This window comes from Gallinula chloropus, assembly GCF_964237585.1.
Source record: "Gallinula chloropus genome assembly, chromosome: 5".
Classification (NCBI taxonomy): domain Eukaryota; kingdom Metazoa; phylum Chordata; class Aves; order Gruiformes; family Rallidae; genus Gallinula; species Gallinula chloropus.
Genome location: NC_140090.1, coordinates 71,803,978 through 71,828,690, shown reverse-complemented (window position 1 = coordinate 71,828,690; position 24,713 = coordinate 71,803,978). Strand labels below are relative to the sequence as shown.

At 40.4% G+C, this 24,713-nt stretch overlaps 1 protein-coding gene across 1 annotated transcript in view; it reads left to right on the top strand.

Annotated features, from left to right (window-relative positions):
• Positions 1–17,133, top strand: part of GPAM (glycerol-3-phosphate acyltransferase, mitochondrial) — a 30,438-nt gene extending 13,305 nt beyond the window's left edge. Inside the window, exons 9-21 of the mRNA XM_084264991.1 lie at positions 1,080–1,179; positions 1,902–2,114; positions 2,501–2,614; positions 4,621–4,706; positions 5,181–5,296; positions 6,332–6,402; positions 7,491–7,755; positions 8,231–8,373; positions 9,954–10,031; positions 11,505–11,645; positions 12,376–12,565; positions 12,659–12,717; positions 13,780–17,133. Coding sequence (XP_084121117.1) covers positions 1,080–1,179; positions 1,902–2,114; positions 2,501–2,614; positions 4,621–4,706; positions 5,181–5,296; positions 6,332–6,402; positions 7,491–7,755; positions 8,231–8,373; positions 9,954–10,031; positions 11,505–11,645; positions 12,376–12,565; positions 12,659–12,717; positions 13,780–13,896 — 1,693 coding nt within the window. The 3' untranslated portion in view covers positions 13,897–17,133. The remainder of the gene's footprint in view (positions 1–1,079; positions 1,180–1,901; positions 2,115–2,500; positions 2,615–4,620; positions 4,707–5,180; positions 5,297–6,331; positions 6,403–7,490; positions 7,756–8,230; positions 8,374–9,953; positions 10,032–11,504; positions 11,646–12,375; positions 12,566–12,658; positions 12,718–13,779) is intronic.
• The last annotated feature ends 7,580 nt before the right edge of the window (positions 17,134–24,713 follow it).

Genomic DNA, 24,713 nt, shown 5'->3' with positions numbered 1-24,713 from the left:
AAAATCCTTCCGAGAAATTCTGTCATGACCTAAGTAGGGCAAGGAAGGATATTCCTGTCTTCAAGTTCCAGAGTGGGTAGGTGACTAAGGAAAGATGAGTATGTGGAAAAAGTGTTGTGAATTGACAACTCTTATTCATGAAGTTTAATGAGCTGGTTAATGGGCAGCAGCAGTACTGAGTGAATAATACTTTGTGGGAAAGTACTCTCTGTTTAAATTTCTGGTGGCTGAAGAACCTGAGGTCTTTTAGGTAGTATTTAGCCAGTGAGACGGAATTTGGAGAGAACTGATTTCTGAAAAGCCACTGGATATTGCAGGAAATTACGAGGCAAAAAGAGGGATGATGACTTTCTGTGATGATCCCAGTAAGAAAGGCATTCAGACTCTATAAAGTATCAATTAAATTCTATTTCTTTGGGTTAGCAATACAGAGTGGGACTAGCATAGGTAATCTGATGTCCCTTTAGACCCTGGGAACCCTGAGTTGTGCAGCATCCTGTGGGCCTCTGATCCACAAGGAGCATACCATGTGGTCCTGCCTGCAGAAAGGGTTACCGTTTTGTTCATTTGAGTTTTTTTCTTGTAAGAAAATCCTATATTCATCAGCTCTTCAGTCAAGCAGAAAGGATGTTCTCACAAGAACTTGCCGCACTGTTACATAAAGGCCAAGGCCACACCAGTGGTGCAGTGGCTGGTGCCAAGCGGGAGCTGCCCGCAGGCAGCTGGCTGGGCTGATCCTGCAGCCAAGGGGTATGTGCAGTACAGCATGGGCATGATGGCCATGCCTTGTGTATGGCACAGCGCAGGCTTGGGCCAGCTTGGGTTAACAGTTGTGTGGGTCACCAACATCTCAGTGGTCTTCTGGTCAGGGCAGAGGGTTGGTGTGGTCTGCCAAGGGAGTGAAACACAGAGAAGCCTGGTTCTTCAGTTAAATAGAGTGATATTTGTGTGGTGCCATCATGGGTGAAGTGTAGTACGTTTCCGTAACACAGTTCCTGGTGTGTACTAGGGATTCTGTACTGGATGTGTAGTAACTTCCTGCAAACTAAAACCAGTGAGTACAACTCTTCTTTATGCAGCACGTTGATCCGCAAGTTGGGAGGATTTTTCATTCGTCGGAAGTTAGATCAGAGCCCTGATGGTCGTAAGGACTTCCTCTACAGAGCTCTGCTCTATGTGGTCTGTATTTCTTGTCTTTGTTTCTGTAGACATCGTTTCGGTTGGGTGGCAAGTGTGAAAGTGAGTTCCATCAGTCTGGGGACCTTTTTTTACTGTTTTGAATTTGTCTGGAGTTTCTTGTGGCAAAAGCAGGATACGTTTTTGTATCAAGTCTTGAATGTCTGAATAAGAGACCTGAATGCCCAGCACCTTTGAGGATGAAATTTTTATTTTAAGTAAACTTTCTTGTTAAAGAAAGTGAGGTTAATACTTTATGAATTACTGTTAAACTAAAGCCTTGTTTCTCTGATTTGTCTGGAGGAGGGGTGGGTTGGGGATGTATCTACACTAATTCTGTGAATGTAATGGGAGTCTTCTGATGTTGGGTTGATTTAGTCCTTTGCACCATTCAATAAAACTGCTGTATTTGCATGTTGGAAGCTGGTGTGTACTGGGGGACCAGAAGAGACTACCACAAACCAGCTAGGTCAACTGCTGCTAGGGATGCTGTTCTTGGAATGGCATTATTATTGCTTGTGGATTCATCGTGCAAATTCAATTGTAGTTTGTTCTGGGTTTGTGTCAAGCATTAATTACCACTTTTGTTTTTTTCACGAGTATTTATGCCAACTCATGATCTTCTGATGTTTTTAAAAGGAGATGGCTGCTGACAATATGTATCAAATGTAAATTTGCCAGTAAAATAAGATATTTTTTCCCCTCTTTTTCAATCTCTCATTCAGCACATAGAAGAACTGTTGAGACAGCAGCAGTTTTTAGAAATATTCTTGGAAGGTACACGGTCTCGAAGTGGAAAGACATCTGGAGCTAGAGCAGGTCTTTTATCTGTGGTGGTGGATGCTCTCTTCTCAAATGCTACTCCTGATGTCCTAATTATACCTGTGGGAATCTCCTACGATCGCATAATTGAAGGTCACTATAACAGTGAACAGCTGGTAAGAGCAATTGAACAACTTGTTTTGCCTAGGGGATTTTCTGTTTATGTGCAGGGAAACGTGCTACATAGTTAAAGGATGTGCTAGTAGCCCTCTGTCACATGTACTTGGCACTAGTGCTGAAGAGAGTAGCACCGTGAGTGACCAAACCTCTCAGCATGTATGGGTGACATACTTACAAATGCAAATTCCTGGCATAACATTAAATAATAAGTTCAAGTGGATGCATATGTATGAAAAACAATAGTTCTCTGGATCTACTTGATCTCACAAGGTGTGTCAAGATTTGTCCTTGTTTTGCTTGCTGCTGCATGCATTTTAATTTTAAACATAACCTTTTAATTGCACCTTTGAAAAAACCCAAACCATCCACCTGTTTTTTCCAGGGTAAGCCTAAGAAGAATGAAAGCCTCTGGAGTATAGCTAGAGGAGTCTTCAGGATGCTGAGGAAGAATTATGGGTGTGTCAGAGTAGATTTTGCACAACCATTTTCCTTAAAAGTAAGTTTGATATTTTGAAGATACTTCTGAAACTTGACATTTTTTAATGTTTCAACAATGGGATGCATTTATTTTGACTCTTCTCTTTGTGGGTTATCAGCATTAGTATTACCTGCTGAAATCTGTTCCAGTGGGACAAAAGTATCCTTGTTTTGCTGAAGGCATGAGTCTGCAAACATGTTTGTGTTAAATTAAAATAGTCTCAGAGTTGATACAAAGGGTTATGTTAGGTTTGAAATGGTGTAAGTATTCTCGCTGGGGCTCTTTGTTTCATTTGAACTGTCTTTAAAATGATCCTTGCACCTTGTTTAAGTGCAGACGTTTGGGGTTGAAGGAAACCAAGTCCTGTTCTCCAGCTTGAGAAATTAAAAGGTGTGCACTAGTGTTCTGGAAAGGCATCTCACTGCACATTTAAAACTACCAAGCAAATTAGGAGCTGTAGAAGTCATGGATCATATATCATCAAAATTGGCATATTCTTGGAATGTCATATTTATTACTCATTTACAATTATTACCTATACGAGTTCACCAAATACTGCTGTGTAGTTTCTCAGGGAAGGGGGTGGTGCAGTACTAGTTGCCTTCACTGTTTAAATTTTCTCTGCTCTCTTTGCAGAATCTGCTAGTACTACACCTAATTGATCTGCCTTTCCCTAATCTGTGTTCTGCTACAGTATACCTTATTTTTAGTGTGACTTTAATAAGATTAACTACTGTAACAACAGCCTACTAGAACATTATTCAAATTAATTAGGTGTTCTTCTTTCTGCCCTACTTCTCTCGGAAAAGCAGTAGGTTGGAGAGCTTTGAGGGTTCAATTACCACAGCAAGAAATTATTGTGACCGTCTGCACTGCATTATAATTAGCGTAGTAGGGAAAGATATTAATTCACTTCCAAAGGAGAAGGCTTGGGTCACTTCCAGGCTATTCTTGGTAGGGAGTTAACGATTGTTCTTGGATCAGTATAAGGAAAAGAAGGTTATCTGCCTTCTTAATCTAGTGAAATGCTAATCACTCTGTACCTTCCTAGTAACCTCTCTCAGGTCTCATATGTAGGTGTGTTCTTTTTTTTTTTGATACCAGAAAGCTAAAAACAAGACACGAATTATTTACGTGTACATTAACCAAGATTTGCAGAGGTATAACTGTTATTTTTTGTGGTAGTTTATGTCACTGCAAGTTTTTCTACAGGAGGTGAGCTTTGGGGGTTAATTTTGGGCATCTGCTGTTCTGTGAGTGCAGGCTTAGAAGCAGAAGAGGGTGAGCTGGCTGTGAAAGTCTTTTAAGCAGCTTTCCTGGGAGGGAACTCTCTTCCTGACCAGCAGGTTAAGTGGCTCTTTAGTTTCCCACATTAGTCTTCATAGAAACAGAAAGAACAGTGTGTCCTGAAAACAGGGTAATGGAAGTGGTGACCTGTAAGGAGAGAGGTGCTTGGCTTTTGAGAAATTTGGGATTCAAGAATCCCAAGCATGCGGTACCCTGCCTGCTTTCCCAGCACTTCAGTTTGAGGCTCTGTGATGGGTCTTGGAAGTGGAGCTTCTGCAGTTGTGTTCACCTATGGAGCAGTTCCCTGTGCTGGCATTCAGGAAGGCAGCAGCAAGCAATAATTGCTGTCTCTGTGTTGGTTCTGAAAGGGTATTAGACTTTGCTCTCATTCATGTTAATGAAGACAGCTCTCATTAATTTAATCAAGGAGAAGCTCGTCTCAAAGGAGTTGTTCCCAGCAGGGTGATGACAGGGGTTATGTGTTGGGTTTGTTGCAGTGTTTTTTAATGAAGTGTGGTTTCCTTGCTGTGGAAAGTTTGACTTTCCATAAAATAAAATCAAAAACGAATAAACTGTTGAAAACTCCTAATTTCTGTGACCTTATTACTGCTCTTTTAGCATGAGCTATTTTTAATTAGTTGCCTTTTTGAATAATTACCTTTTTCATATAATATTATCAGATGAATGAAAGAATAAAGTGGAAAAAGTACAAAACATAACAAGTCTTCTCCTAACAGGAATATGTAAACAGCCAAAGCCAAAAACCTGTGCCTGCTCCTCTTTCTCTGGAACAAGCCTTGTTACCAGCTATCCTTCCATCAAGGTAGAGAAGTTTTGGGTGTTGGGGAGAGGAAGGAAAGGTTGGGGGGTTATTTTGCTTTTTTTTTTTTAGTGTTCTGCATTACATTCCAAGCAGTGTTTGAGCTTCCTAAGGGCAATCTGATCGTGTCTAGAACTGTCTTAAGTTTTTAGTTTTTCTAACTGTGCCATTTATCAGGAGAGTTGCATTCTGCCTGGGAAGCTCTGTTTAAATAAGCACAAAGAGGTTTTGTTGGGGTTTTTTTCCTTTTTTTTTTAAATCTTAGTAACCTCTGGTTTTAATTTTAAATTTTGTAGAATAACTTAGCAAAAAAATAGCACTTTAAAGCAAATCCTTCATTTTACATTAAACCTCACAAACATTTCAGTTTAAAACCAGTCTAGATTATTTTTACATTTTTGATCAAAACCTAAATGTCATACTGTGATTTTTTTTTTTTTTTCTTTCTTAACAATTATTATTTTATTCTGTATTCAGACCTAATGATACTGTGGATGAAGGTACAGAGGCCTCAGTGCCCAACTCCAGGGATATCACCAGTGAGCCCTTCAGAAGAGAGCTGATATCCAACTTGGCTGAGCATATTTTGTTCAGTAAGTGTTCTGGCATCATTATCAGCTAGCTACCTGTTTTGGTTTGCTGGTTGCATGAACTAACTTGCTGTTTGGTAATGTGGAACTTCCCAATTCCCTTTGTTCAAGTGATTACTTCATGACTTAAATGCTGTGTTAACAATTCTCCATCCTTTGCTTCCTTCCTCTTCAGAGTTTAATAAACACTTTCTGATTAAGTTCAAGATTTTTTTTCCTGCTTGTTCTGTTAACTTTGGTATTCCTTGGACTAGTATACTAAACTTGCTGTACCATGAAGTGTTTGGTTGTTATCCTGATACCTTGATTTCTTACTATTTCATGTAAGAAGTTATTGCAGTGTCTTAATGGTGTTATGTAAGATTGTACACACATGAACTCATCTAGCTGAGTAGACCAGTGTTGCCAGGTTTTATAGGTGACATGGTGTATGCTTGAGATCTGCAGTTTGTGGTATGAGATACATAGAAAATGGTACTTAGCTTAGTAAGCATTTTACAGCTTTACTCATCCACCTTACTTCAAGTTACTTGAATTTGATTAATATTGTTACTATATGGACATAATACACTTTTTGTTTGGAAGGTACAGTGCTGTTCCAGTATAGAATCACAGAATGCATTAGGTTGCAAGGGACCTTTAGAGGTCATCTAATCCAACCCCCCTGCAGTAAGCAGGGACATCTTCATTAGAGCAGGTTGTTTAGAGCCCCATCAAGCCTGACCTTGAATATCTCCAGAGATGGAGAGACTGCTCTGACTCTGGGCAACCTGCTCCAGAGATCCACCATCCTCATATGGAAGGATTTTTTTCCTAATATCCATCCTAAATCTCCCCTTTTCTGGTTTAAAACCATTACCCCTCATCCTATTGCTACATGCCCTCACGAACAGTTCTTCCTCAGGTATTGGAAGTCTGCTATAAGGTCCCCCCAGAGCCTTCTCAATAGTATTACTGTTAAGTAATTTTTTTTAAATAGTGGGTATTCTTGTAATGAACTTCTCAGACGCTTAACGAGTTTATCTTGTTTACCTCTAGCTGCTAACAAGTCCTGTGCTGTGATGTCTACCCACATTGTTGCCTGTTTGCTGCTGTACAGACACAGGCAGGTAAGGCTTCTGTGCTACTTAAAGCGCCAAACATTACTTTGGCCTTCTTATTTAAGTAGCATGCAGTTTACTATTGTATGATTTTGTTAATAAAAGAGGAAAGTTGCCTTTAATTTAAAGTAGATTTCAGGTAGTCTGCATGCTAATATTTTAGTTAGTATTAGCTGCTTGAAGATAAGCCATTATTGATGGGATGATAATAAATACTCCTGTGGAAACACATGTTTGTAATTCAAAATGCTGATTTGGTTCATTGTATTAAGATTGTTTTTTAGATACTAAACACATTCACTTTTGAATATGCTGGCAACTGCTCTGTTAATATTTAAATGAGTCTTCTTGTTCTTTGGTACTAGAATATTATACCCCAATGGCAAAATGATACTAATATTTAACCTGTCTCATGCATGAGGCATTTCTCCTACAGGTGTGTTTAGCATTTCTTTTGAAATTCTTCCTGCCTCTAATCTGAAACTTTTATTGGACATACATCAAGAACAAATTGAAAAATATTGGTCAGATATGTAATCATCCTAGTTAAGGACAGTATCATTAGTCATGTCAGTCTGGTGTTTCCAGTTCCCTAAAATAATGTGATGAAAGAAGCATTTTACAATGTGATCTGAAGAGATTTTGACAAAAAGGCAAAGAAAGAATATGCTTGAGGAAAAGTTTTTTTCCTCAAGTCTTTAAACACTTGAAGAGAAGTTCTGCTTATTACAGTGTTTCCAGATAGTTAATCATTAATTTTATAGCATAGGTAACGGAAATATGATATCTCTAACATGTTGTTAAAGAACAACTTAGGTCAATGCAGCCTGTGAAATAAACCAAGAAGAAAACAAAAAATGTGGATTCTCAAATAGCTCAGTGGCTTTAAAATATAATAGCATACAATTCAAACCTTGTGGACTATTTTAGCAGTATCTCTGTGAAAACAAGGCTTTCTGGTGTTCCTGTTGTGCTTTGGGTTTTTGAAACTTAATTGCTTGTTTATGCTTTTGCTGTACACGTGCTTATGTGATTTAAGGATAAACTCCTGTGCAAAAAAAGTCTGTTTCACTTTGTGATTCTGATTTTATTTCTAGGGAACTGACCTTTCCAGGTTGGTAGAAGATTTCTTTTCCATGAAGGAAGAGGTCTTAGCCCGTGACTTTGACTTGGGATTTTCAGGGAACTCAGATGATGTTGTCATGCATGCCATCCACTTGTTGGGGAACTGTGTAAATATCACAAACACTAGCCGAAACAACGAGTTCTTCATCACTCCCAGCACGACAATACCTGCTGTCTTTGAACTCAACTTCTACAGCAATGGAGTATTTCATGTATTCATTAAAGAGGCCATTATTGGTATGTGTTGGAGCTTATCAAGGAGAGACATACTTTGACTTCACCAGTCACAAGAATCGGCATGATGCCACAATCCCATTACCCTTCCTGCTTCACCCCAAGCTTACCCTAACAAAAGCTATTTTAAAGTAAACTTGCTTGTCATTTGTGGAAAGTTTCCACTAATTTTTCACATCATACTTTGTCTTGAAGTATTTCTGTATTGGTCACTGCCATGGTCAAGGCACTATCAGAGTTTTGAGCCAACATGGCAAAACGTGTGCTCTGGTCACTGAAATTTTAATGAGATTTTGTTTCAATCTGGTATTAATTGGATACAAATGGAGTAGTGGTGAATTCTGTCTTTATTCTGCAGTTGCATTTGTAGTGTTTGACTATTTCAAGTCAGGAAATAGAAAAAACAAAAGCTTTATGTTTCCTTTGCTATAAAGCTCTTTGGAAGAATAAACTCTGCCTGTGTTTGTTTCTGCTCTAGCCTGCAGTCTTCATGCGGTTCAGAGTAGGAGGTACAGAAATGGTACCAATGGGGCTTCTCCCAGTTTGATTAGTCAAGAGCACCTGGTCCGAAAAGCAGCCAGCTTGTGTTACTTGCTTTCCAATGAATTCACTGTGTCTCTGGTAAGTAATTACATTAATTGTCTAGGTTTAAATTTCTGTTCTACTTGGAACTGCCTGTGTTGTTTTGAAATAAATTGATGCTTTCTTTGAGCGTCACAGTTCTGATATGTTCACTGGAAGTACAGTCTAAGGGTAATGGTTAGCAAAAGTTGAATATAATTTATAAAAGGAGGATGGCATTGTCCCCATTTGCTTCAAGGAAGTGTCTGGACATTTGAATGAACATAGTTCCACCAGCATGTTTCATCCAAATAATGTTTGGCCTAAAATAATATGTGAATTAACTTGCCACACTCCTGTCACTACCTTGTTTCCTTGGCTAGGTGTGACAAAATCAAATATTTGGATTGTGGGGGAAGTATGCTGAGTGAAGGCCTGTTGCTCTGGAAAGTGAAGAGGGTTACAGTAGAGTGAGCCTGCAGCATTGCTGCTGTACTGGCTCCAGGCTGTTACTGAGAAAGAAAAGCCTCTCTCGGTCAGCCTCCCACAACTTGAGGTTGGGCTTTTTAATGCCTTCTACCAGATTTTGTGTCACTTACGCCATTAGACCATCACACCTCTATCTGCATTCTGCCCAAACTGTTTACATATTTTTTACTTAGACAAATCCAAGTCTTCTTGAGTACCCAACTCATATGAGTTTGCATAGGTGATTGAAATTATACTGGGAACGGAGGCTCCAGATTTTGAAGCTCATCTTAATTTGCATGGGAGTGCAGTCCCAGAGGGCCACACCTAGTACTTAGTGGCAATTTTAAACATGGCCTGACTTTGGGGTTGGTTTTGTTACAGAACACTGGAGACCTGATCTTATCTCAGTTTGCAGACACTCCATATGTTTACACTCTCTATGCTTGAAGTTTTAAGTGCTTTTTCTTTTTAATGTAGAAGCTACTTAAAATTCTAGAGATTCTTGAATTAGTTCATAAGTTCACACACACGTAGTTCTGACTTATGCCTTTGTAAACCAAGCATAAGCCAGTTCTAATATTTTCATCTGGGCAGTAATGTAGCTCATCTGGCGGGGTTCTTTACTAATCATATCTTCCTTTTAGAGTTAATAATTGACTTTTTTAACTTAGAAAATGTTTCCTGTGTGATTATGAACAATGTAGAAGAGGCTGGGGTGTTTTTTTATTCAGAGTTTCAAAACACACAAGGGCTATTCTTAAAAATGTTTTTCCTTTAAACTCCAAGTAATACACTGCTGGTATGAGTCTCAATGCTTTTAGTTTTATGATGACTTCAATTTATTAACAATTCTGGGATAAAATCTGGTTAGGGGCGATTAACAGGGGAGAATATTTAATGGGCTTTCTACTAGTATAATAATGCACTTAAAAACTTTAGCAAATTTTAAATATTCCTATTTCACTGTAGTTTTTTGAATGTCTGCTTGTCTGCCAGGATACACATAAGAGTTTATGTTGAGATTGTGCCAGTGGAAGCTTAATAACTTGCTTAAAAGAAGTAATATACTGCTTTATCTAAAACACCCCCACTGCACAGGGGGGGTGGTGTTGCTGTAATGGGTGTAATGGTTGTGGTTTTTTTCACTGTATTTCTTCTATGTTGTGCAGCCTTGCCAGGTGATATACCAAGTTTGCCATGAATCTGTGGAAAGGCTGATACAGTATGGCATTCTTCTGGTGGCTGAGGTAAGGTGGTAGAAATGCTACATGAGCTTTGTTTGTTGTGCTTTTCACCATCGTTAGTTTATGCTGTGTAGTTGTGAGTCCTGTAAATATATGCAGTTACTGAAAGCTTGTGACAGCTTTCCAAGTCCAGGACTGTTGCTGCTACATTCATGCATTTGTAAGCACCAGGCATTTGGGTATAGTCATCCTGTGATGCTGTGAATGCCTGTGTGCAATTTCATTGTACCATTAAGCATACTAAGGAAGGCATATATTTTATACTGTCTTGTAAAGTGGGGATTTATTTTGTTATTGGAGCCCTTTCAGACTGTAGCATGGCTACATGCATGCTCTACAGGAATCAACAGGCATGATCACTTGGCATTTCTTGATTCCTTTGCATCGATTCGAAACGATTGTGACCTTCCTCTGCTAGCACAGTTGTGTGTTTCAGGGGGTGTCCATACAGGTGGCTGTGTGGCACAGTCTGCCAGAGGCATACAGACTAAATAAAACCTGGGAACCAGGGGACAGTGGGCTCTGCATACTTTTGTTTCCCAATTTTATTTTTTTTTCATGCCTGGTGAACAAAACTTGGTGCCCAGGAGGAAGCAACAGAATTTAAGGAGGACACAGAAGAAAGTTACATATTGACTAATTTCTTCTTGCAGCTCCTCCAGTGCCAAAGGAGGCTAGAGCTGCCTCTGGTGTATTTGCACACAGCCTCTGCTTCGCCCTGACCTTGCTGACTACCTTTTGATCCATGCTTACCTTTTCAATATATGTAACCATAGGTGCTATTTACTTGCTATACCTGCTCCAGGGGAGGATTACTGTGGGGCATCTATAGGCTAAACTTGGATGATGCTTATCAGGGTAATTAGCACAAGGGAACTGCAGTGATGCATCACGTGGAGTGGTCTTAATGTTTCAGCATAATCAAGTTTTAAACAATTTGGGGCCTTTGTGGTTAAAACTGGCTTGCTCTTTTCCAACCTCTATCGTGGGGATGAATACGAGAACAGCATCATTAGAGGCAGTAAGTTACCTTTTCCACATAGTGACTTGGGGCATTCTGCATTGATTGAGATTTCAGCTATTTTAATATGAGGACACAGGGGTTACTACTCTGTCTTTAAGGCAACAGTAGTACAGAGGTTAGCATCACCCACAGCCACATAGCATCTCAGCTTTCTGTCCTAACACAACTGAAAATACTTTCTTGGCAACTGCTACCACACAGCTTCTGCTAGAAAGATTCAGCAACCCTTGCAATGACTTTTGCTTTTATGTGACCCCAAAACTAAAGGAAAACAGTCTTTTTCACCACATCTCTTCTGCTTATCTCAACCCTGTCTGTAATTTGGTCTCACCTGCTTTCATTAAATACTGGTTAATGAATAGACTAAAACAGATAAGATTATAAAGTAAATCTATTTTTTGCCTGGATTTGGGTTTTTTTGTCTATTTACCTGCTTGTCTTTCACATTGAAGCAGGATGATCAGGAGGATGTTAGCCCCAGTCTTACAGAGCAGCAGTGGGATAAAAAACTTCCTGAACCGTTATCTTGGAGAAGTGATGAGGAAGATGAAGACAGTGATTTTGGAGAAGAGCAAAGAGATTGCTACCTGAAGGTAATATTACCCTAAGGCTAGTAACACTACAGCTGCTTGCAAGATATACTTCACTAGTTCAGGAAGGGTAATGATAATTTTTTTAGGTTTTATTTTGCTGGTTCATGGTATTAATGTATTGTATTTTGTTGCAATCAGTAAGACACCTTTCTCTCCTTCCCATGGGAAAAACAGATAAAGAAGCATCAAATAATCTTTTAAGAAGGTTGAAAGGCAATGGTTAGTGTCATGAACACTGGTACTGCTCAAGTATCTTAGCATCTAAATGTATTATTCTTTACTGATAGCATGCATTCTGAAAGGAGTACACCTGGCTGGTATTTATTTTCAGCCAAAATTTCACTGTATAAATTAATCATGTTGGCTTTAGACATACTACCAGTTTTCTCACAGAGCTGGCACCAGCACTATTTTTGATATCTTGCTAAAACTTAGAAACTTATGTCCATCTCTGTGAATGTATGGCAGCCCTTCTGTTGGATGGAGAATGGTACAACATCTTTAATTTTATCTTGGGAAAATAATTTTAATATGCTGGAGGAGAAAAAAGTGTTACTGATCTGTCATGTGCAGTACCTGTCTTATCCCTCATGGTAAACTGCTTTGTTGCTCTCCTTTCACTATGCTCAGTGTTGGGCCCCCATGCTAAGAATTATGCTGGCTGCAATGTGCGGGTTGCTTCTTGTTTCCACTGGTCTCTGTCACTTAGGCTCTTGTTGCCCTTTCTTAGGTGAGCCAGTCTCAAGAGCACCAGCAGTACATCACCTTCCTGCAGAGGTTGTTGGGACCTTTACTGGAGGCATACAGCTCTGCTGTCATCTTCGTGCACAATTTTAGTGGTCCTGTTTCGGAGTCTGAATACGTTCAAAAGTTGCACAAGCACTTAATAAGCAGGACAGAGAAGAATGTTGCTGTATATGGTATGTTAAACTGGTTGTGGAACCAGTTTTGATTAACTCTGTTCTTCCTAGCACAAGGTTGGAAGTTTATTTATCTCTGGGTTTTCTTTGCAGCTGAGAGCGCTACCTACAGCCATGTGAAAAATGCAGTGAAGGTCTTTAAAGAAATTGGGGTAAGTGTTTGGTGATCGAAGCTAGAAACTGTTAAGTATCATCTCAATGAGCACAATTTTGACAGTTCCAGGAGCCTGTTCGGTGTCAGTTTAAAATCTGTGAATGTATCTGTGCAAATGTGGGTTTTGACCATTTTGCTTTCCTTAAAGCTCAGGGCTGTAGAAGAGTACACACTGCAAAACAGAGCACTTCTTGCCCCTCAGAAAAACCTGTCTAGATGAGGGTTAGGTGTCTAGGTGGTTTTATTCACAGCAAATGAAGTTTCTCTGCCCTACGCTGTTTCTTTATCGGACGTCAGTGACAATGTTGGTAGGCTGAGAGCATGTTCTGTGCGTAGTGACAGCTAAATCGAAGTTTGAAGGGCTACTTAAATCTTCAAAAGGTATTAGTTCCTGAATTTTGCCTGTCTTGATTTTGCAAATGAACAGTTTCATTCATCAGAATGGCGTGGCTTCCAGAATACCAGATGGGATTTACTATTATAATTTTGAAAGCATTGGCATTTAGGCAAAGTATTGCTAGATGAGAGTTCTGAAGTTCTTGAATTCTGCTCTATTAAGTAATCTAATGCTAGAGTATTACTATAGTAAAGCCTATAGTAAGGGTGTTTTCCTGTGGATTGTAAGAGCTGCGAAGGAAGCACATACCAAATCCATCTTTTTAATTCTGGTTTATTCTGGTGTTGGAGAAGTGGAACTAGATAGCATCTGCTGAGAATCCATTCAGAGCATAACATCTGAATTCTTGTCATCAGAGTGCTTACACTTTGAGGTCAGATGCCTCTTGAGTGCATGATTTATCCCTTGCTGTTGAAAGCTTGATGTTTCCCATAAACTGTGCTCATTTCTCATTTTCTCTTCTTCCCTGCCACTTGAAAGGCTTCAACTTACAGTGAATTCTAATGATATCTAAAGGCGTTGCCATCTAAGCCTTCAGGAAAGGACAGGGGAAAACAAAGTCTTGTAATTGAGGGCAAATTTAGTAGAGACCATAAATTTCTCATCATGAAAGGAAATTCCTTGAACCTGGTAATACTTACACATGTTCATGCTGTGCCTTAGGTCTTTAATCAGACGAAGCAAAGGAGAGACACCATTTTGGAACTGAGCACTACGTTCCTACCTCAGCGCAACAGGCAAAGACTACTGGAATTCATCATGAGCTTCATGGTATTATAGAGCGCATATAGCACCTTTGTCCAGGGACATGAAGACAGGCTTTGAGACTCTGTCAAAGCCTGGGGACATTTGCTAATCCTTCAAAGTGTAAGGTGCCACTGTCTGGGTAAGGCCGCCTCTGACTTGAACTACTGGAAGACAAGTGCCTTCTTATGTATGCATTTATGGGTTTCTTACAATCCCAATCCTGTTGTAATACAGCGATACTCAGATGACACTTTGGATACACCTAATTAAACATGTTGCAAAAAATAAGACAAATTGTTAGAATTAGATTTAAAATGAAGAGTGGAGTTTTATCAGTGTTATTGTTTTAAAGCTACTTTTAAAGACTGTAACAGGTGCACAAATACACATATTTGTGATCTGTAGCTAACCCTGAGATCTTGAGTTTAGTGGCAACATAGCTTCTGGCATAAACAAATAACTTTCATTCCAATTCAGTTTTATTATTTTAAATAAATGGCTTAAAATCTTTCTTAGGCAGGATATCTGTTTCATGGATAAAGCCATAGTTTTTCATAAATGTTAACATAAATGCCAAAATTCTAATAACAGTTGCAGACATCTGAGAGTAATGATCATGTAGCAGATGATTGTGAGAAACACTGTTAGCAGGCACACCTTGCACTATTAGAGCTGTGTAGTGCAGCGGTAAATTGCACTAATCACTGCTGTCATGAAGAATGTGAGAGTAGCGTTCTTGTTATTGTGGCATCTGTCATTCAGCCAGATGAAAGTCACGAGACAGTTGCCTGAATGTGAATATCTTGTAAAATCTTAGATTATTATTTAATTGAAAAAAGCTATTAAGTTGGTTTGGTGGGTTTTTTTAATTAATAGGATTTTTTTTGTCTTTTTTTTTTTTTTTTTTTTACTTGATTTGGTGAAATAATTTTTAATTTTGGCCCTAAAAAAATTCAGCAATAACTTCTGCAGTTCTCTGGAAATTAATGTTCATATTGTAACCCACTGCTGAGGAGATATAAATTGGCATGAAGTAATAACACAGAGAAATACCATAAGCAATGTACTTTTTGACTCTGATCTGACTTACCAAAACCAAATCCACAGACAAAAAATGAATGATGAATAAATCCTGTCCCACGAAACAGGACCCTGGTCTTGCAATTTGATCCTTTTGCATGGAGAACTTGCACTGTAGATTTCATCTTCTCTTCATGTGAGTGGAGATTTGATTGCAAGCTGTAGTCCTGTATTTTAGTACAGCTGATCTAGCTGAAGCAATAACTCGGTGGTACGTGAAGCTGGTTTGCTTGTGAAATGTGTTTTTCCTCACTGAGATTGCTTTCTATCTGAGGGAAATCAAACATTTCAATTACTGCAGTGTTTCCCTTGATTCTTGCATCCTGGCCTTGTGAGCAGAACCTCCCCCATAAACTTCATCATATATTCTCTGTCACTTAACATCAATCCAGAAAAGCATACTTGAATCCCAGCACTTGCACTGTAACGCCAGCACAAAACTGATGCACACACTTTGAGTTCGTGGCCAAGGAGCTTGCGTTTGTACTGCACATTTGTCAACAAGAACCCTTCTGTAAATTTTTTTATTGAATGCTATTAATATTTGAAACCTGCAGTTTATAGTTTATTAGCATTATACTGTTAGCACTGTGAGATGCGTGTGTTTTGTCACTAAACCAGGTGCTCTACAACACTTAAAAGACTTTCTGAACCAAAGCTACATTAATACAGATAGAAACTGACTCTAGAGTCGCTTTTGTTCTTGCGTCCTTCTGTTGTCTCAGCAGGATAGTGACAACATCACGCATCACTTGTTCTGTGAAGTCTAATAGCTCTTTGGGAAACGGCTTCATCTCATACTCGCTGATGTGCACCTTTCCTTAGCCTGACGAATGCTCCACACAACAGTTGTTGCTGATGGCTTCCATTTCATGTCAAAAAAAAAAAAAGTCTAGGTGCTTCTGAATAATGAGCTCTCATAGTTTACTGCACTTCAGTAAATCTGAAATGTACTAACAAACAGTGGAGATTGCACATAAAAAGGATTTTTTAAAATGAAGCAATATGAAGCAAATGAAACTTGAGTTATTTTATTAAGAATGTTCTGCCAACTGATGTATTAATTACCATACAACCCAGGAGTACTGTGGTCACTGGAGTGTTCTGGCCAGGTGTGGTGACTAAGATAACTTATGGCTTAATTTAAAAATAAGAAAAGAAAATAAAAATAATCTGGTTAATGTAATTCAATGCGTGGGTAGGGTAATAATGCATGTGAATACACATTAATGAATGCATTTAGTATGCAGAGGGAGGGGGCACCTCTACAATTGGTTTGGTTTTGTATGAAAAAAACCTGCATGTGAGAAGTCAGTACTACACATCATATGCCACTGGCAGCCCTTGCATTCTGCAGCAAGTGTGTAGGTTTATGGCTATATGCAAGCGTGTATATTATGACACACCACAATTATGCTTTTCCCTGAAAATAAAGCACAGAATAAAAATTATTAGGCTGTAACAGTCAAAACTAAACCAAACACTTGCACTGTATTTACACCTTCAGTGTCTTCTGACTTTACTTAACCTCTCATGTTTCTGTGGCTGATAGAATGCCAGGTTGAGTTAATTTTGGTAAGAAGAAAGGACTGGCCCTGAATTACCACAATGGTATTTTAAGACTCTCTTCTTACAAAGACTTACACAAGTCTCATCATTGTTATGAGCGTATTACTCAGGTGTGCAAGTCTTCTTGGGGCCAGGACCTTTCCTGATAGGAGAAATCTTTCCATGTGCATCCTGTAGATACTGTTGTTTGTAGTGATGAAAATGTAGAGCTCCACTTCCCGTGCTGCCACGGCTGCGCAGGCCCCCAGAGATCATAAACCTATTAAAGTGTTTAATTTGTACTCATGCTGACATTGGAGGCACATCTGCCTTGCCTTTGGCAGCATAGGGCTTTACTCACCCATCTCTGGTTAGGAAGCATTACACACACTTGCATTTGGCTGACTCTGTGTTCCCCAGAGAAGTATCAGGATCTTGGCATAGGAGAAGGTTGAGTTGGGAGGGGATGGAAGATACTGCTACTCTTGTCTTTCTGTGCTGATGGACCTGATACTGCTTCCTTGAGAATGTTACCACGTTTTACCTGTTCTATGTAATGCTGTGTCCGTTGTAGAAGCACAGAGGTGTACTGGAGTCATTTTAATAAATTAAACTGTTTGCTAATATGACATTTAAAAAGCTCCTCAAGTGTGTTTTGTTTGTTTCTTTTTAAATTTATCTGTTAAGATTAATTCAGTAACTATGTCCAAAGCTTTCATTGTAGAAGTGTACAGATGGAAGCAGAACCATTTAAAAAGCAGATTGAGGTGACATCATGAAGCCTGAGTCACTGTTTTGTTGTGAAGTAAGAAGTGCTGGGTTTTTTTCTTCTCCTTCCCCATCCCTACAAGGCTTTTGTGCGTGGCTTCCTGTCTTGAAAGTTCCTCTCACAGAGGGGTGGCGAGTGTCACAGAGGAGCCTGGGATGCTCTGATGCTGCAAACTGTCCTTTCTGGTGGTGGTTTCCAGCTGACCTGGAGTGCAGTAAGCACCTGTCAGCAATTCTGACAGCATCTGGCAAATGTGAATCAATTGTGGTGGGGCTTTAATATAATAAAACCTGCATAGATGATCGTTACTTAAATTGGGAAGGAGGGATGCTGGTTCGACCTTCAGGAGGAACAAAAAAATAACGTGTGAGCAGCTGATTCTTTAGGAGGCCTCTAGCCATGTTCACATGCAAGCAGGGCTCAGTTAATTGACAAGCCTAGGCAGAGGCAGGAAACTAAAATTCAATTATTGTCAATAGCTTGAATAAAACCCAATTCTTATTGGTGATGACCTTACATGCTATTCTTTCTGCAAATGTCTTCCTATTTCTCAGTCTTTTTAAATCCCAAATGTCAGATAAAGCACTTATCTCTGGGTTTTGCTTAATTCAGTTTTCTTGTAATAAAAGCTTGTCAGGCTTATTTAGAAGGATCGCTTGATTTGAGCTCTCTGCTTTGTTCTCTCTTATGGTACACCAAGTTTTCAGCAGCCCTGTATTTTCAGGGTAAGATCCACGTTGATCTGAATTGCTGCTTGAAACATTTTCCTTTTGGTCCTTTCTAGATGTTCATTGCACTTTGCCTTTGCTGGGTGAGAAGTATCCTCCTTATTAATTCTTCTATAAATTGGCCCACTTCTTAATATAATTGTCCAAAAAGTTGATGCTGTCATTAGAATAAGGAACTTTCCAGGGTTTAGAAGTGTTCATTGCTGAGTGTTATGCCAGAATTCAGACTGTAGAGACCATAAACCCCAAAGAGACATTTAGATTTCATCTGTCATAAAGCACTGAGAGTTACAGAACTAAAAGCTATTTAATCAATAATTCTATATTAATTATTCAAATGCACGTGTATGCAGATACACAATGCAAAATTTCAATAAAAGATGCATGGCATAATTGCCACAAGTAATTTACATAAATAGAGTCTTCTCCAGCATGGTAATGCTATTGGTCCTTAAACCTGTAGCAATTGCAATCTCTTGGCCTCAAGTGTTTTACAGAGTGACAGTCTGAGAGAGGTGAAGAAACATAGACGTGGAGAGCAGATAAGGTGTGTTCAGGCCATGCATGGGTTCAGTGACACTGGCCAGCCCATTCTTTTGCTCCTAATTTATACATCACTTCTGATGCTGTCTTGCCAAGTGCTGGTAGTGTGAGGAAGAGTACAGGCACTAAGTGGAATTTTTTTCTCTCCTTAAAGCAACATTGACAGTCAGAATGGAAGAATTACTGTTAGTAGTGGACATAATTCTACTAGCACCTGTTCTGAGTCTAATCTGTTCAGTATCTTCATTAGTGACCTGGGGAATGGAAGGGAGAGTTTGCTCTTAATATTTGCAGAGAAGGTCTGGGAGAGCCAGGTAGTATAGTGCCCTAGAGATTGTCATGATCCCCCTTTTTCTAAAGAGCTGAAGACAAAAAAGAATGCAGGTCAGCAGGGGAAGTACAAGGTGTTCATGACTGAGAGAAGTAAAACTAAATGAAAAGGCAAGGAAATAAACTGGCTGTGTAGCAATTCTTTGGAGAAAACTCCCAATTTACTGGCCAGATCACAAGCAGAACGTGAGTCGAAAGCAACATGCTGTTCAGGAAAGGGCAAGTGCCATGCACAGGTACCTTACACCTGCACATGAATGACAAACACGGGGCAAAACTTATCTGGGAAGGGATTGGTAAGGTCTCAGCTGGGACACCATGTTCTGCTTGAGGAGTTAGGAGCCTATGTGAAGGCTGATATGGGCAAGATGCGGCGGGGGGAGTAGGGGATGGGGATGTGGGATTGGCTTTTATTTTCCTCATTGAGGAGAAAAAGAGGAGTCATGATTATTCCCTGGATATGGGAGTACCCAGGTGGGATGAAAGTAGTGAATTTAGTTTTCAGTTTCACTGAAAAGAATCAGGTTAGATACTGGAAAATCTGTTTACCTCAAGCTTAGCGAAGCACTGAAATAGGTGGCTGGGGAGGTGCTGGTGTTGTGTGAAAGGGTTGTTCTGTAAAAAATGTTTGCTTAGTGTCTCTGCTGGTAAAAAAGCAGATGGAGTGCCAGCAGGGATCAGAAAAGGAATAGAGAAGAACCCAGGTAGCATCGCAATGCCTCTGCACTGCACCTCAAGCATCGTGTGAGCGTTTTGTTGGGGAGATATGTAGGAGCCAATGGAGAAACCCCAGTGACTGGAAAGTGAGTGAGGAAGCCTGCCCCTGGCATTTTCACCTTCCAGACTGTTCCTGACAAATCACAAAAAGAAATTACAGATTAACTCTGTAATCTGTTAACAGATTAGAGTTTAACTCTGACCCTGCTTCGGAAAGGCTGAAAGCCAAGGGATACTTTCTGAGTTGTTTTGTTTACCTCTGCCTTGACTATTGCTTTACCCCAGAAGTTCAGGCTCTGGTGGTTATATCTACCCAAAGGAAGCAACGACATTTATAAATGCCTCAGGATTGACAGTGGCACTACCTTCAGTTAGCACCTTTTCTTTGGAAGACTTTCCAGGATCCCCCCCCCCCCCCCCCAAATATTTAAGCAACCTCTTCAAGTGTGATACTGCTGTGTAATTAATGGCTTGTTAACAGCTAGCTGGAGCCCTTCTCTAAAACCAACCTCTCACCTTTGTTTCATTCTCCTTCAGATGAGGCTAAGGCAGGGCTGGCAGATGGTTTGTTCCCCAGTTAAGTATTTGGCTATCTCTGGAAAGCTTTACAGGCTGTGTTCATATCCACACTCCCTAAGTAGCAGTGGTCCTAGGTTTCTTTTTGAACCAGCCTTCCTTCTGTCTCTGCAGGATGGAGAAGGCCAATCAAACTGTGAGAAAACTGTAAAAGCTCTTTTATAGTGTTGATATTTCTTCTGCATTAAACTTAATTATCATAATTCAGCACCTTTGCCTACAAATCTCCCCCTCTCTCTGTTTGGCCATTTATAGCCTCCAGTTTCTTCTTTCTGTGTCCAATAGGTTTAGATACTCATCATCCTCATGCTTGTTCCTGTTCCCAGGGGGTTGTCATCATCCTTCTTTACCGCAACTCTTTGGCTGGGAGACTTGGTTTTCTCATTCAAACACAGACCCCAGAATACAAAAATAAATCCAGACATGATAATTGAAAGTAATTAGCATTATTTATCTTTTCTTTTTCCTAAGATCCTGTCTCCTTAAAAACTGTTGTGTTAAAAAGCAGGTATGTTCCTATGCAAGAATTGTTAGTATTCGAAGAAAGACTTTGCACTGAAGCATTGGCCTTGTTCAGTTTGGGGGTTTGAAAGTGAAGGTAGAACAAGATTTTTCTAGAAAAAGTTTTCCATAAAAACTTTCAACAAAACTATAGGATTTGAAATGTTTGTGATGTTTCATTCAGCTGTTGCTGAAATGTCATTCGTCTCCTTTTTGGAGATTAGATTGATTAATCCAGTAATCTTTGTTTTCCTGAATAAATGTTACTTGCTATTTTTGAAAATTATCATCCTGACTCAATGAGATGAACTTTAATGCTATGCTGCAGAATATCATGTTCTGTGAAAGAAATTACGTTTTGAGGAGACCACATCACAGGACACATACCTTGGAAAATAATTTTAAAATATTTTTAAAAGAAATCATTAGATGCATTAAAATGAATGTTCCCTGCCTCCCAGGGAAGTTTAGACACCTCTTGTGCTTACATTTTTGCAATACTTTAGATAAAATGTGAATTAATGCTAATGCTGGGGTTTAGAACTCCAGTTCTTCCCTCAAAACTGCAAATTCTGTCCCTTCTACCCCAAAGTGTTTCTTTTTTTGCCCAAGAGTCCATAAAAACTATTTTGGATATTAGGAGAATTCTGTCCCTTTGCTAGCTGTAATCATTAACTCAGGCTGTCATTTAAGCAAGTCTGAAGCAAAGAAGCATGGAAATACTAAAATCTGGTATCTCTGGAAATACTCCAGAGAGTGAGGAGAGCAAACCAGGGCAGGAGGTTGTGTGTGTGTGTTTTTGTCTTTTAATTGGTTTATATGAAGTTATCCCTTTGCCAATGCAGAAGGCAGTAAAAATGAAAAATGTTGGAAGCAGTGACACATGTAGTTAATTTTCTGAACTAAGTAAATTAAGCACAAATTGGTTATTAATAATTCAAAGCAAAATGCTAGATAAGGAATTGGAGCAGCTTGTCTATCATCTTCAACCATTAAAAGATTAGTCTGAGCAAGGCAGTCGGAGACTCCCTTATCTCTTATTAAAGCCTCACTTCTTCATTTATTAAAGAATCAGGTCTAAATGATGCAGAAGGCTTTAGACATTGCTGTTGCAATAGCTTGGCATGTCATGCCCTGTTGTGGACTTGGGATGAAGTGGAAGGTGGATTCAGTGCAGGAAATTTTGGGTATGCAGGACCTCCAGGAGAGAGACTGGTCACTTCCTTTGGGATTGTTATTGCGGGTCCTGTGAAGAGGTGAGGAGCTGAGAGGGGAAAGCTGGAAGAGCTGTGCACCAGAGGAGGGTTGAAGGGATGTTGCTCTGATCCACAGAGATAGAAGACTCAGCTCCTGTCTCTCAAAGGCTCTCCAAATGTGAGCCTGGGAGGATGCCTTAATCCTCTATGCTTGTTAGAATGTCCTTCAGCACCCAGGAGGTGATGGCATGGTGCCTTGCAGCTCCCAGGAGGATGGATGCCTCTGTAGTACCACAGGTATTAATGCACACTGTGCTGGCAATCCCCGGGTGTATCTCTGTGCTGGGCATCTCTGCCTGAGCAGGACAAGTGGCACCTACTTGGCCACTGCACAGCAGTGATGGAGCATGTGGCATGTGCAGCGGACTGCCACCCCGGGCAGGTTTCAGCCACTCAGCAGCAGGTAGGGATAAATGAGGGGATGGGAGGCGGATTCAGACTCCCAATCCAACTAGCTCAGAGTGATTCTCTTCTTTAATACAAAAAATTCAGTTCTCCCTGTTACTGCTAAGTGACTAGAGCAATTCCCACTGTTTGCATGAGCTCTGGTACAGTGATTTCTATCTCCCATCTCATATGGGGGGTTAACTTTGAGTTCAGCTGCTCCCTACTGTGTAAACCACTTCAGAGTTTGGGGTTTTTTTTTTTTTTGTTTGAATGGCCTAAGAAAACACTATTTCCCCACTGTTTGCCTGCTTTTGTATTCACACTGTACTTTGTGAGGTATTGCCTCTCAGATGGATTAGGGCTACAGAAAAAGGAAACAAAACCAGACTTCTCAGGGAGTTGTGCGGTTGCCACTTACGTGGTTGGGTAAAAGAAGTTCCTGGTGGCTGGAAAACAAGGGGTTAAGGCCTTTGGTCCCGGCGTCTGTAACCTTCCTTTTCCTTAGAGGGATTTTGTGATTTTGCTAATAAACACGAATGAGCAAAGCTCCATCCTCAGTGTGTCCAGCAGATGGTGGTGGAGTTTCATCTACAGCTGTGATGCCAGCCAGGGCCTGGACACTGCCAGTCCCACACCTCAGCCCCAGGCTGTCCATTAGAAACAAAACATCGTATCCTCTGTAGCCAGATGCAGTATTTGCTTGGCATGGAAAGCACTTAGTTTGGGGCTGATTTTTATCTGTCTTTGTGATTGATATTTTATACTTGCAGGAGTCAGGCTGGGTTTGGTGCCTGACACAAACACCACCACCTTGAAAGACCATCTTTAATGCCTGTGGGCACAGGGCGGTGTTTATGCTGCTTCAATACAAAACCTGCCTTAGCAGAGAAGCTCTTCACCTCCCCTTCCTCCTGCAACCTATGGTCTGGACAGGGATTTTAAAGAAACAAAGCTGCAGCTGCAAGTACAGACCTGAGCATGCCTCAGTTTGGACTCTAAAAGTGACTCTTGGGTTACATACCCCTTACCCTTTCAGCCACAATACTCCTCTATCTCTGTAGAGGCAGAGAATTTGGTCATCTTCAAGGCAGGTGAAAAGGAGAAGCTGTATCTTTGGGGTGTTTTGGATATCTGGCAGGGCTGCCAGCTGAGTTTATCCTGCTTTATATGAAAACCTGCCTTAAATGCTGGAGGGCATCTCCAAGACCTTGGCTGAATGTGGGTACAAGGTGTCCTCATAGTATCACTACATCTCCTGAATATTCAGCAAAGTATTACAGGCATTAATTTAGTTTTAAAATATTCTGCAGGCCTTTCCTTGTGAGGATAATCTTCTGAACTCCGGTGTCCCAGGAAGAAGAGTCATTAAAAGATCAGCAAACAGCGGAATTCATCAGTTCACATTGTTTCTTACAGGAAAACATCCTGATATACCAATGCAAAGTGAATCTGTACTCACCCTAGATAAAAACTGAGCCATCCCCTGCGTTTAAGAATCCTTGAGGGTAGGGGAGTCAGTGTACTTCACTCTACCACACAGCATGTAGGAGTGAGGTCTGGACAGGGAGATGGTCACTGCCCTGCTGAGTACCTCTGTCCTGGTGTTCAGATGGTTTTCGGAAGCCAGGAGATGTGGTTCATGCATTTCATGACAACAGCACTGATGTGGCAAATCCTGTCCTTACCCCTTCCCTGTCCCTGCTCAGTTCCTCCCAGATCCCCCTGTCTCCTTATTCCCATGCAGCTGGTTTGAGGCTTTGCTAGGGGCTCAAATAAAAGGAATTCTGCAGCTTCCTCACCCTCCATCCTCCTTTCCAGATTATTTTTCTAGAGTTTGAAGTCCCAGACTGGCACCTTGCATAGCACCACTGGCCTCTGTCAGTGCAGTGGAGGGAGCCAAGCTGGTGACAGGAACAAATGATGCAGGAAAGTTGAAAGGAGGGCTGGAACACCTTGCATCAGCATTTTTTCAGGGTCTCTTACCCTTCAGGCTTCTCAATTTCTGTGGCAATTTAAGGAATTTCCAGCTAGCCCAAAAAGCAAGGTGAAGGTAATGAAGAAAAAACAACAGGAGCCTTAGGTCCCTTCATTCCTCTCAGGTGATATGGAGGGCAGAGCTCACACCAAGGCCTGGGTCTGAGAAAAGAGCAATTGCCCTATAGAGGGTTTAAAAGTGAGAAGGATCACGGTTCTGACCCAGAAATCTTAAGTCCAAAGGCATGCCCTGAGCTGGGAGAGGCTGCATTTACTCCCTGTGGCTGCCCTCTGCAGCCTGGACCCCAACAGCTTTAGCAGCAACACCGGTTTTATTATCCTGCCACTGAACTGCTTGGGATCAGAATTTGGTTCCTTTAGTCAAAAATGACAAGGGATCGGTTGTTCTGTCTTAAACTGCTTGTGAGAGGAGCAGTCGCT